The sequence below is a fragment of the Leucoraja erinacea genome, chromosome 12 (assembly GCF_028641065.1).
Source record: "Leucoraja erinacea ecotype New England chromosome 12, Leri_hhj_1, whole genome shotgun sequence".
Lineage (NCBI taxonomy): Eukaryota > Metazoa > Chordata > Chondrichthyes > Rajiformes > Rajidae > Leucoraja > Leucoraja erinaceus.
The window spans coordinates 8,410,550-8,428,469 of record NC_073388.1 but is presented as its reverse complement, the minus strand read 5'-3'; the positions used below and the strand labels follow the sequence as shown (position 1 = coordinate 8,428,469).

At 44.7% G+C, this 17,920-nt stretch overlaps 1 protein-coding gene across 3 annotated transcripts in view; it reads right to left on the bottom strand.

The window, feature by feature from the left end:
• Positions 1-17,920, bottom strand: part of LOC129702042 (glutamate receptor 3-like) — a 228,766-nt gene that overhangs the window by 150,279 nt on the left and 60,567 nt on the right. For all 3 annotated transcript variants that reach the window (XR_008724311.1, XM_055643554.1, XM_055643555.1), the window contains exons 2-3: positions 9,110-9,297; positions 5,515-5,568 (exon numbers count right to left, since the gene is read on the bottom strand). Coding sequence is in view for 2 of the 3 variants with exons in the window: in XM_055643554.1 (XP_055499529.1) it covers positions 5,515-5,568; positions 9,110-9,297 (242 nt within the window). In the remaining variant the exon portion in view is untranslated. The remainder of the gene's footprint in view (positions 1-5,514; positions 5,569-9,109; positions 9,298-17,920) is intronic.

Here is a 17,920-nt window from a genome sequence, read left to right as displayed (position 1 = left end):
TTCCGTTCAGGTTTCCTAAGTGGGACAGGGGCATTAGTTTATTATATCCATGCTCAAATCTCACCATCACCTCTCTCACTCACACAGGAGCGGCACGGTAGACTCGCTGCCTCACAGCACCAGAGACCCGCGTTCCATCCTACCTCGGGTGCTGTCTATGTGGAGTTTGCACGTTGTCCCTGTGACCGTGCGGGTTTTCTCCTGCTGCTCTGGTTTCCTCCCACATTCCAAAGACGTGCGGGTTTGTAGGTTACTTTGCTTCTGTAGATTATTCCCAGTGTGTGAGATAGAGCTAATGAGTGTATAGGTGATCATTGGTTGGCGTGGACCCAGTGGACTGAAGGACCTGTTTCCATGCTGTATCTCCAAACTAAACTAAAGTCACTCAGCGGGACAGGTAGTAACTCTGGAGAACATGGATAGGCGATGTTTCAGGTTGGGACCCTAGTTGTTTGAACCCAAAATGTCTAAATAAAGTGTCCGTACACAGCGAAGCTATCTGTCCCACTGAGTTACTCTAACGGTCCTGTCCCACTTACACAACTTTTTCGGCAACTGCCAGCACCTGTCATAGGTCGATGATGGTCGGCAAAAATTTTCAACATGTTGAAAATCCAGCGGCGACCAGGAATACGCTAGGATATTTTGGGCGACTGAGGAGACGACTCACGACCATACAGGCAACGTTGTGGGGTGAAGCCTGTATGGTCATGAGTAGTCGCCTAAAGAGTCGTGCCTTGTGCTGGTCGCTGTTGGATTTTCAACATGTTGAAAATTCTCGGTCGACCTGCAACGACCTATGACGGGTGCTGGCAGTCGCCGAAAAAGTCACGTAAGTGGGACAGGGCCATAATACTTTGTGTTCTTTATGGTAAATCATCATCCGCAGTTCCTTGTGTTTTAATTCGGTCTTGAAATTAACACGCGGTTTTATTTGCTCTTTTTTCCACAGCGGCAAGTGTATCATCAACATCACAGGACTGTAACCCCTCCCCAAGATGAGTTATATAAAAATCTCTGGCTAGTCTGTTGCAGCAGCTGCTAATGAGTTTGTGGTTATGGATTTAGAATTGAAGTTGGCTACAAAGCCAGCTTCAACACGTGGGGAAAACAAATTGTGTTCTTTGCTGTCTAATGAGCAAAATCAGCACATTTTTGACTTGTTCCTTTACCTCACCCGTTGCTGGCATTCAGGCAATGGCAACATGTTATTCACTGCAAGGATGAGATAGAAAGCGCAATCATTTGCAAGCACCGCATGCCTGCCTGATTGATTCAAGAAGTTTCATCTAATATGTGACAAAATAGCAACAGTGAAATATCCTCAGTGCCATGGACCAGATAGGATGTTGGCAGGCATGTGTGGGTCTTGCATGTGTGATTTCATTGAGAAGGTCCAACTAATAGGTGACAAAACAGCAGTAGTGAAATATCTGCGGTACAATAAACTGGATATGTTTTCCTCAGGGCTGATTAAAAATCCCTACTGTACGGCAGACCCGATCAAAACATAAATGCGGGGAGCATTTATTTGCAAATGTCTATTTCGACAGGTTTTCTGAACTAACCAGTGAATTGTGAAATTGGCCAGCAAGGATATCTGAGGAATTACTGAACATGATGCCTCATCCGAGATAATTTGGGGATACATTTAGTCTCAGATTTCTGTTTGCGGTGATGTGCTTTTCCATTCTGTACTGATGAAAAACTACGGGCAGCACTGTGGCACAGCAGTAGAGTTGCTGCCTTACAGCTCTTGCATCGCCAGAGACCCGGGTTCGGTCCTGACTACGGGTGCAGAGTTTGTATTTTCTCCCCGTGACCTGCGTGAGTTTCCTCCGAGATCTTCGATTTCCTCCTACACTCCTAAGACGCACAGGTTTGTAGGTTAATCGGCTTGGTATGAATGTACAATTGTCCCTAGCGTGTAGGATAGTGGTAACGTGCGGGGATCGCTGGTCGGCGCGGACTTGGTGGGCCGAAGAGCATGTTTCCGTACTGTATCTCTAAACTAAACTAAACTAACTAAACTACTTGTCAAATTAAGCCACCAGGCTCAAATACAGATTTTTTTGTCTTAATTTGATGTTTAGCGATATTTTTGACTCTATATAGTCATAGAGTGATAATGTGGAAACAGGCCCTTTGGCCCAACTTGCCCACACCGGCCAACATGCCCCAGCTACATTGGTCCCACCTGCCTATGGTTGGCCAATATCCCTCCAAACTTGTCCTATCCATGTATCTTCCTAAATGTTTCTTAAACATGTTTCTTTCTGTTGAAATAACTGTTTCTTATATGTTGAATATACCTACAGTATATGTCTGGTTAAATGTGGGTGCCTGCTGTGTAGATACTTATTCTTAAAGGTTTATGGGTGGCACACCGGCACAGCGCGTAGAACTGCTGCTTCACAGCACCAGAGACCAGAGTTCGATCCTGACCTTGGGTGCTGCCTGAGTGGAGTTTGCACGCTCTCCCTGTGACCGCATGGGTTTCCTCTGCACATCCCAAAGACGTGTGGGTTTGTAACTTGCCCCTCGTGTATAGGGAGTGTGTAGTACTAATGCGCCAATGGGTGATCGATGGTTGGCATGGACTAGGAGGGCCGAAAGGCCTGTTTCCATGCTGAATGTATAAACTAAAACAAAACTTTTACATTCAGTGAATGGAAGAGAAATGTGCAGAGGTGAGTGACATTTTTCGGTCTCTCTCATGCCAACCTGAATGCAATTTGCAAGCACAAAAAAACTCCATATTTGTGCTTCCTCATTTGGAAAGTGTTCATTGTAATCAAGTCTACCCACGGATCAGTTCTAGAGTATTACCAGAGTTTAGTTTAATTTAGAGATACAGTGCGGAAACAGGCCCTCGTGCCCACCGAGTCCGCACCGACCAGCGATCCCCGCACACTAACACTATCCTACACACACTAGGGACAATTTACAGTTTTAACCAAAGCCAATTAACCTACAAACCTGTACGTCTTTGGAGTGTGGGAGGAAACCGAAGGTCCTGGAGAATACCCACGCAGGTCACGGGGAGAATGTACAAACTTCGTACAGACAGCACCCGGGTCCGGCGCTCTAAGACAGCAACTTTGCTGCTGCGCCACGGTGCAGTTCATAGTCTCAGAATCCATTTCATGGAAGGGGACCGCTTGCTTGTTATCTCAATTTTACAAGACGTTGGAGAAAGAAAAATAAAAAAGCAAAACAAATGGACGAGAAACATAATAACAGGAAGCCTGAGTGATCAAAGCAAGAACACAGCATAAAGGCAGCAAGCATTGCAGAGGGGAATCAAACTATGTCAACCCACTTTCGCATCCACTCCCAACACTCTAGGGGCACTTTGCAGAGGCCAATTAACCTACAAACCCGCACGTCTTTGGGATGTGGCAGGGCAGTCACGGTGGCGCAGCGGTAGAGTTGTTGCCTTACAGCGAATGCAGCACCGGAGACACGGGTTCGATCCTGACCACGGGTTCTGTCTGTTTTGAGTTTGTACGTCTCCCCGTGACCTGGGTGGGTTTCCTCCGAGATCTATTTTCTCCCATATTCCAAAGACGTACAGGTTTGTAAGTTAATTGGCTTGGTAAATGTAAAAATTGTTGCTAGTGGATATAAGATAGTGTTAATGTGTGGGGATCATTGCTCAGCGCGGACCTGGTGGGCCGAAGGGCCTGTTTCCGTGCTGCATTTCTAAACTAAACTAAAACTGCAGCACCTGGAGGAAGCCCACGGGGTCACAAGGAGAACGTGCAAACTCCACGCAGACAGCTCCCGAGTTCAACTAGAGACACGAGAACTGGGGTCGGGACTGTTAATTATTAGTTTAGTTTGGAGATGCAGTGCGGAAACAGGCCCTTCAGCTCACCTTGCGATCCCCGTAAACTTGCACTATCCTACACACCAGGGATAATTTACAATCTTTACTGAAGCTAATTAACCCTCAAACCTGAACTTCTTTGGAAACCGGACCACCCCGAGGAAAACCCACGTAGTCACAGGGAGAATGTACAAACTCCGTACTGACAGCACCTGTAGTCAGGATACAACCCAGGTCTCTGGCGTTGTAAAAAGCAGCTACTCTACCATTGCACCACCATACCGCCCCAAACCATGAAGTGGTGAAAAAATACATTTTCCAACTCAAGCAGTCACTAAAAGCATAATAAGACTTTACTAGCTCTTTTAAGACAGCAACCCTTAATTCAATGCAGCATTTCTACGTATTCTACATCCCAATCAGATTTTGGTCTCCAAATCTGAGGAAGGACATTCTTGCCATAGAGGGAGTGCAGAGAAGGTTCACCAGACTGATTCCTGGGATGTCAGGACTGTCTTATGAAGAAAGACTGGATAGACTTGGTTTATACTCTCTAGAATTTAGGAGATTGAGAGGGGATCTTATAGAAACTTACAAAATTCTTAAGGGGTTGGACAGGCTAGATGCAGGAAGATTGCTCCCGATGTTGGGGAAGTCCAGGACAAGGGGTCACAGCTTAAGGATAAGGGGGGAAATCCTTTAAAACTGAGATGAGAAGAACTTTTTTCACACAGAGAGTGGTGAATCTTTGGAACTCGCTGCCACAGAGGGTAGTCGAGACCAGTTCATTGGCTATATTTAAGAGGGAGTTAGATGTGGCCCTTGTGGCTAAGGGGATCAGAGGGTATGGAGAGAAGGCAGGGACGGGATACTGAGTTGGATGATCAGCCATGATCATATTGAATGGCGGTGCAGGCTCGAAGGGCCAAATGGCCTACTCCTGCACCTAATTTCTATGTTTCTATGTTTCTATGACTTCCCTGTGTATAATTAACTGCAGTTGTTGCAGTACGTCAGAAACTATTCTCTAAGAGTTGGGGAAGTCCGGAACAAGGGGTCACAGTTTAAGGATAAGGGGGAAGTCTTTTAGGACCAAGATGAGAAAATCATTTTTTTTTATACAGAGAGTGGTGAATCTGTGGAATTCTCTGCCACAGAAGGTAGTTCATTGGCTATATTTAAGAGGGAGTTAGATGTGGCTCTTGTGACTAAAGGGATCAGGATGTATGGAGAGAAGGCAGGTACAGGATACTGAGTTGGATGATCAGCCATGATCATATTGGATGGCGGTGCAGGCTCGAAGGGCCGAATGGCCTACTCCTGCACCTATTTTCTATGTTTCTATGTTTCTTTGTACAGGTTGGCAGACGTACATAATTGACTTGGTATAAATGCCAAATTGTCCCTAGTGTGTACAGGATGGTGTTAATGTGCGGGGACTGCTGATCGTTGTGGACTCGGTGGGACGAATGGCCTGTTTCTGCGCAGAATCTCCAAACTAAACTAAACTAAATACATGATTACAATTGAGCCATTTACAATGTTAAAAATGTGGAGCGATTGTAATACGTGACTGTAGATCTGCTTCTGTGGCTAGCATGCAATAGTCTCCTGGGCTGGGTGCTGATTAGTACTGAGTTGTTCAAAGCGCCATTATATAATCAATCACAAAGGTGACTTACCAGAGTGGCCAACATGTAATGGTAACCTCTGATGTTTTTGCCAACGTTTACAGCCTGTGTCACAAAGGAAAGAAAGAATCTATGAAACTGTTCTTCAATGAAACCTAACCTATTAAAGTCAGCGTAATTGCATTATAAATATTTAGCCAACACAGGGTTAAAAAATATCATTTTGACGCAATTAGCGCAGTCAACATATAGCTTTTCGAAATGAAAGTAAAATAAATACAGATGCTGGAAATCTGAAATATCGTAGAAAATGTCACAAACAATCAGCAGGTTAGGCAATATCAATGTTAACAGTGTTAACTTTCCAATTGTTTTGTTAGCGTTCTCCGACCTTTTATAAGATTCTGTCCCTAAAACCTCGGATGGCGCAGAGGCGTAACTGGTACTGTATCACCCTATAGTGTTAATGATATCCAAAGTCCATTTTCAGTCTGGCACCTGGTCACTAGATTGGGCTTAGCTGTGCAACTTTCACCAGCTCTCTTCTTCACAACTAGTCATTGGTACATCCATGATCTTCATAGAGATCACCGTACACATTGGATACCAGATCATTACAGAGTATGTGCTTCTTATCTCCAGCCCTTGTCTCATAAGGTCATGAGGTCATAAGTGATTGGAGTAGAATTAGGCCATTCGGCCCATCAAGTCTACTCCACCATTCCCATCGTGGCTGATCTATCTCTCACTCCTAACCCCATTCTCCGGCCTTCTCCCCTTAACCTCTGACACCCGTACTAATCAAGAATCAATCTATCTCTGCCTTAAAATGCCCACAGAATTGGACTCCACAGCCACTTGTGGGAGAATTCCACAGATTCACCACCCGCTAACTAAAGAAAGGTGTTTACCAGGTGAACCTACCAGCCTATATAACAAGGTTACTTCCAATTCCACAGCTTTACTATTTACTAATAAACTATTGTGATGAGTAGTTACAAAAACCTTGGCATGTTTCACATAGGCCGTCGTGCAAACTTCTCATAAATACTCCAGGCTAATTCTTGATCTACATAGTTTCCTGCTTACCCCCTCAAATTTGTTATTCCTTTTTCTGTGGTATCTGGTACCTGTTCTTCCAGTTTAATTTTCGCAGATAAAACCAAAACCCTTAAGGGCTTGTCCCACTTGGCCGTCATTTCTACGCGGTCCCGCGCGGCGTCGCGGGATTTTGTGATGTACATAATCTTCGCGTGCCATCTGCATGATGCGCAAATGACGGCCAAGTGGGACGGGCCCTTTAAGGTTCCAATTGGAAGAGTGAGGCCCAATGCAAATTGGAGGAAGAGCATCTCATATTTTGCTTGGGCAGCTTACAATCCAACAGTATGAATATTGATTTCTCCAACTTCAAGTCGCCCTTGTTTTCCCATTCTCTCTGTCACTCCCCCTACCTAGTTTTCTGACTAGTTCTACTGTCCTCCTGATTAAATCTTGCTGATTGCATGCCACCTCCTTGTCACCTTCCCCATGGCTAACAATGAACCATTCTACATTTCCTTATCACCATCTGCTTTGATATGTCATTTTCACACCATATCTGTAGACCTCCTCTCCCCTGACGCTCTGTCTGATGAAGGATCTCGCTCCGAACGTCACCCATTCCTTCCGCTGCTGGACATGAGGGGGGGGGGGCACAGTATGGTGGAGACGCCCCTCAAAATAAGGGAAGGTATCCCACGTCAGGGGGCCACATGAGTGGCATGGGTGGGGGACATATTTGTGAAATGTATAGACTGTATTGAACCTCCGAAAATGTCGAATGAATTTTTCGCACGGTTCATGTATTGTATCTATTTATTACTTGAATAAAGCCTATTTTGAAATTAAAGAAAAAAAAAAAAGCCTTTTCTCCAGAGATGCTGCCTGTCCCGCTGAGTCACTCCTGCATTTTGTGTCTACCATTAAGGAGATATTTTGGTTGGTTCCAAGAAATGCTTCCATTGATTTTATTATACAAGCAGAAGACTTGACGCTCCCCTAATGCAGGCAGAATAGTGCTGACTGACACTACTTTGCTGATTATCTGTCCAATCACATCTCTTCCATTAATAAATAGCAGTCAGGTAACTTTTAATCCTTCTTCAATAAATTCCACAATTCTCCTCAGTAGTAGGCGATGAGCAAGCACAATTGCCATCCCAATCTTCGCTTCCTCATTAAACGTGGATGCCCTTTTAGAACAGGAAAAAATCAGAGCACACTGAATATGCTCAGCAGATCAGGCTGCATGACCTTCTTGTAACCTGAAAGATTCCGAGTCGTGGAGTCGAACAGCACAGGAAAAGGCCCTTCGGCCCAACTTGTCCATGCCGACCAAGATGGCCCATCTACGCTAGTCCCACATTCCACTAAATCATTCATGTCCATGTACCTGCCCAAGTGCCCTAAATGATGATATAGTACCTGCCTCAACCACTTCCTGTGGCAGCTCGTCCACGAACCTTACTATCCTCTGTGTGAAAATGCTGGAAAGAATTACATCTTTCCTCTCTCATCTTAAACTTTCTGGTTCTTGATTCCCCTACTCTGGGTAAAAGACTGTACATTCACCCTATTCATCTATTCTCCTCATGATTTTATGAGATCACCCCTCTCTATAAGATCGCCCCTCATCCTCCTGCGCTCCAAGGAATAAAGTCCTAGGCTGCCCAACTTCTCCTTGCAGTTCAGAACCTCGAGTCCTGGCAACATCCTCGTAAGGGCGATGTCAACATTTCACATGCAGGCAACCTCATCTTGGCCGCAGCTTTGTACAAATCCGAGTGAGGAACAGCTGCAGTCAAAAGGCAGGAGGAAAAGACACCTTAAAAAACGTGTTATCCCAATTCAGCTCGGAATCTCACACAAACAGCATCATGAATCCTGATGCTATTAGAGTGATCCTCTTAAAATGTGTATGTATTGAAGCAGCGACTCTAAAGAAGCAGGATTACAGGACTAGCGCTCAATACGTTATCGGTTGGTACTCCTAAGGGGACTTGCGGATGGATGAAGCTTTGCATTGAAACACAAAGGCCTGAAATCACTTGAATAAAGGGCCTGTCCCACTTGCCCAATTTTTTCGGTGCTTTGCCGGCACCCGTCATAGTCGCAGCAGGTCGCCGAAAAATTTCCAGGGCGAAAATCCAGCGGCGACCAGAAAAAGGTACGACTCTTTGGGCGACTTCTCACGACCGTAGAGGTGTCATGGCCTCCATGTTGAAAATCCATAGGGTACAAGAAAAGGGGGGCGCCTCTTTGGGCGCGACCGTGTCGACACGTGACGCTGCATGGTCGTGAGTAGTCGCCCAAAGAGTCGTACCTTTTTCTGGTCACCGCTGGATTTTGAACATTTTCGCAACCTACTGCGACTATGAAGGGTGCTGGCAGTCGCTGAAAAAAATCGAGTAAGTGGGACAGGCCCTTAAAGCATTCGGAGGGGAAAACGAACTAGACTCTTTATTGGGTACAATAAAATATTTGCACTTAGTATCATCGCTGCATTTGACGGGTTTACAGTGGCAGTACAACGCACGCACAAAGCAAATCCTTTTTTTTCTCTCTCCACTTTTTGGTCAAATATGTTGCAGAAAATAGCCGTTACCTGATCCATAATGGCGTTCAGCCTGTTCAATTCGCAGTCTATTAAATATCTTCTTTCTTGCCGCTTGTCCATTTCCTCAAAGATGCGTCTGTATTCCATCAGGTCAGTGATGCTGCCGACCGACTTGGCCGTCACCTGCCAGTTATTCTGCACGGCAGCCTCCATAATGACTTGCAAAATGGAATATCCTGCAGAAACAAGAACAAGAGGCAGCTTAGGAACCGAGAGCTGAATTGCTACTGAATAAGAAAGAAAGTAGTCGAGATTGGTATGGTATGGTTTGGCGTGGGAAGGAACCGCACTTAGACACAAAATGCTGGAGTAACTCATCTGGAGAGGAGGAATGGGGGGCTTTTCAGATGGAGACCCTTCTCCAGACAGGTGCTCCATTCTCCAGCGATGCTGCCTGTCCCACTGAATTGCTCCAGCATTTTGTGTCTACCTTCGGTTTAAACTAGCATCTGCAGTTCCTTCCGACACAAGGAACTGCAGATGCTGGTTTACACCGAAGATAGACACAAAATGCTGGAGTAACTCATCGGGACAGGCAGCATCTCTGGATAAAAGGAATGGGAGACATTTCGTGTCGAGACCCTTCTTCATTCTGGTAAGGTATCAAGTCACAAGTTAAGTCAAGTCACATTTATTTATATAGCATATTTAAAAAACAACTCTCGTTGACCAAAGCGCTTTACATTTGTTATAAGAATAGTATACACATGCAAATTACATGTATATATTCAAATAGCCCTCGTTCAGAGAACGTCAGAAAAGGCTTGGAATGCTATTTGATTTGTCGCATAGACCGATGTACAGTCAAATTCATTTTTGTATACAGTTCAGTACAAGTATCATTATTACATAAGCACTTAGATACATCTTAGATACATCTCAGATACGATACAATACGGTGTAGCAGTCGTACACTGAGACAGTATGGATTCGCCAGTTTGGCGCCATTTTCAAGTCCCAGTCGTTGTGAGTGCAGGGATCTTGACCTGACCATGAAGGCCCGTTGTCATGGCGGCGTTGCAGGGTCGGCCTGGCCAAGCGTAGCCGTTGGTAGTCCTCCACTGCTGCTCCATCGCTGCAGATTGCTGTTTGATTGCTCAAATGCCTTCTAGTTAGCTCCACTGTGCAGGAGGGGAGCTGAAGAAAATGATTTACGAAAAAGCATCTTGTTTGTCGTGTAACAAGCTGTTGTTAAGCTCCTTTGTAAAGGCGCCTTTATTTCTTGCAAGTGCTACACATGAATTGCCCAACACGAAAGGCACCGTGTGTTCCGAGCGCAGGGAATTGTACCGTCTCAGGGGAGAAAACCCAGTGTCAGTTGGAAGATCTGCAGGAAGGAACTGCAGTTGCTGGATTTAAACCAAAGATAGACACAAAAAAGGAGAGCCTTGAACCGAAACATCACCTATTCCTTTTCTCCAAAGATACTGCCTGTCCCGCTGAGTTACTCCAGCTTTTCGTGTCTATATGTGGCTTAGAAGATTGTGTAAATGGGGGGACATTGATCACGTGCAGGCAGGGTAGATTAGTTTAATGGCCCTGTCCCACGGTATGAGTTCATTCCAAAAGCTCTGCCGAGTTAAAAAAAAATCTAACTCGTGGTAAGCGCGGAGAATGAACGTAGCGGGTACGTCGGAGCTCGGGGACGTCGCTTAGCGGCTCGTAGCGCTAACGGCAGGTACTCGGGAAGACTCAGTAACGGCAGGTAAGCACGGGAAGACTCGTGAAGATTTTTCAACATGATGAAAAATGTCCACGAGAGCCCCGAGTACCGACGAGTGGCCATTACCGTAAATCTCCAAGTTCAAATCAGGGCAAACTCGGGAGAACTCTTGGAATGAACTCGTACCGTGGAACAGGGGTTTAAGTTGGCATCATGTCCGCCATGTACATTGTGGACCAAATGTTCCTGTGCTGTACTGATCGATGGTCTATATTCTATGTACATTTTGACATACATAGTTTAAACATAGCTGTAGTATGCCCAAATCATCTCCATTCTAATGTTTTGCCAATTAAATCAACCCACTCTCTCCCCAATTTAGCTTAACATAGAAACATAGAAAATTAGGTGCAGGAGTAGGCCATTCGGCCCTTCGAGCCAGCACCGCCAATCAATATGATCATATGATCAATATAATATTCCTTGATTCCTTTAGCCCTAAGAGCTAAATCTAACTCTCTACTGAAAACATCCAGTGAATTGGCCTCCACTGCCTTCTGTGGCAGAAAATTCCACAGATCCATAACTCTCTGGGTGAAAACGCTTTAGTTTAGAGATACAACGAGGAAACAGGTCCTTTGGCCTACTGAGTCCGCGCTGACCAGCGATTCCCATTAGCACCCCCTCCATGAGTACACAATACACACTAGGGACAATTTACAATGTTTACCAGAGCCAGTTAACCCCCAAGCCTGCACTTCTTTGGAGTGTGGGAGTTTGCTCAGGCAATATGTGACCTTATATTGTGACAATTAGGATGCTGCCAATTATATAATTTTCCAATCTGCCACCACATTAAATAAAATAGTGTAAATCAAGAGTTTATGCAGTTTGATTTTTACTAAAATAGTCATGTTGAAAGATAGCGGAGTACCAAGTAGAATTTAGCTGATCAACATGCCTTTGGTTAATATTTGCTTTGGACAATCCGACCTGTGATGATGATAAAAAATATATTGGAACTGAAATTTAAACAAAATCAACAGTATTTGGATTTTCTTCATGTTCATAAGTGATAGGTACAGAATTAGGTCATTCCACCCATCAAGTCTACTCCGCCATTCAATCATGGTTGATCTATCTTTTCATCATATCCCATTCTCCTGCCTCTCCCCAAGAATCTATCTATGTCTGTATTAAAAATATCCATTGACTTGACCACCACAGTGGCCACTGAGTTACTGAGTTTGTTTCAAAGTGAATAGAGTGTCAGGGGTTATTGGGGCAAAGGCAGGAGAATGGGGTTGAGAGGGAAAGATGGATCAGCCGTGATTGAATGGTGGAGTAACTTAATGGGCCAAATGGCCCAATTATGCTCCTAAAGCCTATGAAGTTATGAGGTATTTGAAAGAAAACTATGTCATGCACACATTGACTTTTTTTAAAATCAACTCATTCTCTTTCTGTATGTTGAGGTACATCTGTGCACACACAATTATAGACAATAGACAATAGGTGCAGGAGTAGACCATTCGGCCCTTTGAGCCAGCACCGCCATTCAATGTGATCATGGCTGATCATCCCCAATCAGTAGCCCGTTCCTGCCTTCTCCCCATATCTCCTGACTCTGCTATTTTTAAGAGCTCTATCTAGCTCTCTCTTGAAAGCATCCAGAGAACCTGCCTCCACCACCCTCTGAGGCAGAGAATTCCACAGACTCACCATTCTCTGTGAGAAAAAGTGTTTCCTCATCTCCGTTCTAAATGGCTTACCCCTTGTTCTTAAAATGTGGCCCCTGGTTCTGGTCTCCCCCAACATCGGGAACATGTTTCCTGCCTCTAGCACATCCAAGTTCTTAACAATCTTATATGTTTCAATGAGATCCCTTCTCATTCTTCTAAACGCCAGAGTGTACAAGCCCAGCTGCCCCATTCTCTCAGCATATGACAGTCCCGCCATCCCGGGAATTAACCTTGTAAACCTATAAAACCAATTCCATTGCCCGTGCAATTGTAAAAGCAAGAACAACAACAGAATCAAAGGATATGGGGCAAAATGGTGCTTGTACGTTCTCCCTGTGACCTGCGTGGGTTTTCTCCGGGAGCTCTGGTTACCCCCCACACTCCAAAGACATACAGGTTTGTAGGTTAATTGGCTTGGTAAAATAGTCAACTGTCCCCGGTGTATGTAGGATAGTGTCAGTTTGTGGGGATCGGTGGGCTGAAGGTCATACTGTATCTCTAAACTAAATTATAAATCTAAAGTGGCCTATTACACTCTGCTTAACTGCTATTTTAGATCACAGAATGATCACAAGATCATGAAGTGGTCCATTACAAAGTGACATACGGGTCTCGAACCGACAATCCTTTGACGATATCGCATCAAGTGTGGAAGTCAGATGCCTTATCCATTAGGCTACGCGGTCCCTTCCATATGATCTCATGGCACGAGTTTAGCGATCAAGGAGGTTGGGAAAAATTCAGCAACCCAGCGCCCAAGGAGAGTGAAGATCAACGGGAGCAGGGATTGCCAGCCTGATGCTGTGCTCCTGCAGTCGTGATAAAGATACACCACATACCACTGGCAACATGAAATTAATCTTTGGAATTCATTGGCGCAGATGGCTGTGGAGGCCAAGTCATTGGGTATTTTTAAGGCGGCAATTGACAGACTCTTGAATAGTATGGGTGTCAAGGGTTATGGAGCGAATGGGGTTGAGAGCGAACGGTAGATTAGCGATGATTGAATGGCGGAGTAGACTCGATGGGCCGAATGGCCTAATTCAGCTCCTGCGACTTCTGAACTTCTAAATGTATCTGACCGAGGGTGCCAATAAAGAAAATAACAGATATATTTGACCAGCTGAGAGGGAGGTTTTGTTTCTGTGGAGTTTAAGAAAAAAAAATCAATCACTACACTTAGTTCAAAACTCTCCTGAAACATTTACATACACAACACTTTATAAAGCACAGTGGCTGTCACTATGCTGTCAGATGTGACAGCCATTTTGAACATACAGGAGACTATAAGGCAGAAAGAAATGACAGGAGGACAACCTGTTCTTGACAGAAACGTTAGCTAGAAAACCCCTCTTGTTCTACAAGCAGTCATATGAAATCCTTAAAGACTATGTCACCGCAGGAAAACTGTTTACTGCTCCACTCTTCATTCAAAGCATGGCATCTGTTGACAGGACAGTGTTTCATGCCTTTACCAAATCAATTCCTGAAGGTGAACTTTGAATACTCAAGTTTGTAGACCAACGTGATTCCAGTACCCCTTCCACCCCCCCAACCCCCCCCCTTCGCTAAAATCCCCCCCCCCCCCACCCCCCCAACCCTTCCCAAAACCCCCTCCCTACCACCCAACCCATAAACCCAAACCAAACCCACCCCCCCCACCTCTACTATCAGTTTGAAGAACGGTTCCAACCCGAGACATCACCTATTCCCTTTCTCCAGAGATGCTGCCTTTCCCGCTGAGTTACTCCGCCATTTTGTATCTATCTTCAGTATAAACGAACATCCGCATTTCCCTCCTAGTCACTTTGTAAGCAGGTTGGGGATAATGGCTTTCAGCCTAAGTCATGGATTAGATGGTTGGTAAGATTACATAGTTACTACATTGTGCATTTTTCACCACCGCTGAATTAAAATATACTCTCGGTTCGGCCAACCAATGTCTATTGAGTTGTTGCAGACTCCTTGTGATCCAAAGGGCTAGGTTTTCAAGATGATGGAATGCATCTAATTTTCCTCAAATGCGGACAATCCACCAGCTCCATTAGTTCTAGCTCTGGAGATGCAGCATGGAAACAGGACCATCGGCCCACTGAGCCCACAGCGACCATCCATCACCCGTTCACACTACTTCTACGCCATCCACCTTCGCATCCACTTCCCACACACTAGGGGGCAATTTACAAAAGCCAATTAACCTGCAAACCCGCACGTCTTTGGTATGTGGGAGGAAACCAGATCATCCGGTGGAAACCCACGTGGTCACGGGAGAACATGTGAACCCCACACAGATAGTACCCGAGGTCAGGATCGAACCCAGGCTCTGGTGCTGTGAGGCAGGGCTTCTCCCAGCAGTGACACAGTGCAGCCAATCCAGCTTTCTTTCAACCAATTTACCAGGTTCCTTTTCTTAAATCTTGTTTCACTTTACCAAACATGACCACCTTGTTTATTCCACTATTTTGCTAACATTAAAATATAGTTTAGTTTAGTTTATTGTCACGTGGACCGAGGTACAGTGAAAAGCTTTTGTTGCGTGCTATCCAGTCAGTGGAACGACAATACATGATTACAATCGATCCATTAACAGTGTATAGATACATGATAAAGGAATAACGTTTAGTGCAAGGTAAAGCCAGTAAAGATAGTCCGATCAAGGATCAAGGATAGTCCGAGGGTCACCAAAGAAATAGATAGTAGTTCAGAACTGGTTGTGGTAGGATGATCCATCTGGTTTGGGTTGCCTGATCGCAGAGGGGTGGTGCGACCCACTATGGGAACATCACCCCCCGTGGCTATACAAATGGCAACGCGGGACAATCGACCCATCGCCAGCTGGGGGCTGTTGACTTTGACTCTGACATCGTGCCATGGGGGGGGGAGGTTGAGAAGGAGTGGAGAGCAATAAGACTGTTTTGGCCTTCCATCACAATGATGTGATGGATGTTTATGTAAATTATGTTGTGTTGTTGTGTCTTGGGTCTATTTGTTTGTAATGTATGGCTGCAGAAACGGCATTTCGTTTGGACCTCAAGGGGTCCAAATGACAATTAAATGTATCTTGTATCTTGTATCTTGTATCTTGTATCTTGATAACAGCTGGGAAGAAGCTGTCCCTGAATCTGGAGGTGTGCGTTTTTACACTTCTATACTTTTTGCCTGATGGGAGAGGGGAGAAGAGGGAGTGGCCGGGATGCGACTCGTCCTTGATTATGCTGCTGGCCTTGCCGAGGCAGCGTGCGGTGTAAATGGAGTCAATAGGAGGTTGATATACGTGATGGTCTGAGCTGCATCCACAATTTGTTGCAATAGATGTGCAATATATATCAGATCTGTTTCATCGTCATAGCTTCAAGGGGAAAAAAATAGCTTTTATTTGGGCGATTACTGTGTAGTTTTCTCCATGTTATCCATTAAATTTTGATCAGTGTTTTTCCAGCACCACATGACACTGGTGTATATTAATTTACTGCTATGAGATTTTTAGCAGTATTTACAAAGGGAACAGAATTTCCCACTGGCAAGGGGAAAGGATGGCTAGGTTTGACTCAGTGGGAAAATGTGGATCATTTACCAAAAAATAAAATAGCTTTTCCTTAATCTGGTGGCGTACTGTTTAAGGGCACAGCTGGATTCTTGGCCCAATGCGACAAAAATTCGAGCTGACTAGGAATGAAAATGAATCATTTAAGAAGGAATATAATAAAACTCAGCAGTATACCCATAATCTTTGCTCAGCCTTATTGTTGATGTCTTGCGAGCAGAAATACAGAAAAGCAAAGGGGGAAATGCTGCTCTCATTTTACTTCAAACATTAGTGACTCATTAATATAACATAAAGAAAGAAAGAAAATCTGAGAATTACAACAATGGAGGGAGCCTGTGTGAGTGATGGCACGCTGTGCCAAAGCATTGTCATCTCTTCTAAGGGGGCGTTCAGAATTGCTGAAGATTCCCTTTCACTGTTATTTTCCCGCTAAAGGTCACCGAGACAAAATGAATGTCACAAAACAAATGCTGCCCTGATCTTGGGATGGTTTCTGTAGGCACTGATTAACTGGGTCACAGGATAGGAGTCCCTGCGATGGTGGAGTGTCGACACCAGAGGCACTTTTGGGTGTGAGACTGATGATCCACAAAGCCATTGAACTGTGTTTATCTTTCAGGATAACAGACAGACCAGCCAGTTGTACATGTGGTGCCAAAGAGAGTCCACACTGGCACAGCTCATGGGTAATTGCTCCAGTTGACTGAGTTACCCTGGTGGCTTGAACGCAGAATTAAAAGCAATAATAAACATTTGCACAGTTTCGATGGAGTTAAATACAGCAAATTTTCCAAGTAGTTCTTACGGGGTGGTTTTTTTTTTAAACCAGTTTTAAATCCAATCAAACTGAAACATTCAAGACCGACTCCAAGGCACAATATTTTCCGGCAAGTTACAGAGTCGCAATGGCACAGCGGTAAAGTTGCTGCCTCACAGCGCCAGATACACTGGCTAAGAGCGCTTGGCTGTACGGAGTTTTTGTACGTTCTCCCCGTGGGTTTGCTCCGAGATCTTCGGGTTTCCTCCCACACTCCGAAGACGTACGGGTTTGAAGATTAATTGGTTTGGTATAAATGTCAAAAAATTGTCCCTAGTGTGTGCAGGATAGTGTTAATGTGCAGCGATCGCTGATCAGCGTGGACTCGGTGGGCTGAAGGACCTGTTTCTGTGGTGTATCTCTAAACTAAACTAAGCTAAAGTCATAGTCATACAGGGCAGAAACAGGCCCTTCGGCCCAACTGATCCATGTTGACCAAGATGCCCCATTCACACACTGGTTCCATTTGCCCACATATATTTCTCCAACCCTTTCCCATCCATATACCTGTCCGAATTGTTGTTGATATTGACTGGTTGCATCACGGCCTGATAGTTGTCGGCAGTTGCCTAAAAAATCGGCAAGTGGGGCAGGCTCATGAGAGTCAGGGGAAAGGGGAAAGGGGAAACGAGATATATAGATGGTGACATAGAGAGATGTAGAAGAAATGGATGAAAGATGTGCAAAAGGGCAACGATGATAAAGGGAACAGGTCATTGTCAGATATGCTCTGGTGAAACGACTTTGATCAGGATGTATCATTAAATAATCTAGGTGATTGTGGAATCTTTCTATCGTGGGATGAAAGGTTTTCAGAAAAAAATTCAGGAAAAAGAAAGGAGTTATATTAAAGGCAAAGCATTATACAGTGTTGCGGAAACTTGCACTTAACATATATATATTGACACTACAGTAGTTGACTATTAAGTGCTTTCAAATGATCAGAGAGGGAGTAATCAGCTTTGTCATTAATTAATTATGCGGCAGAGTACCAAGCTTATGAAAGATTTTCCCTATCTGCTAAATGGAA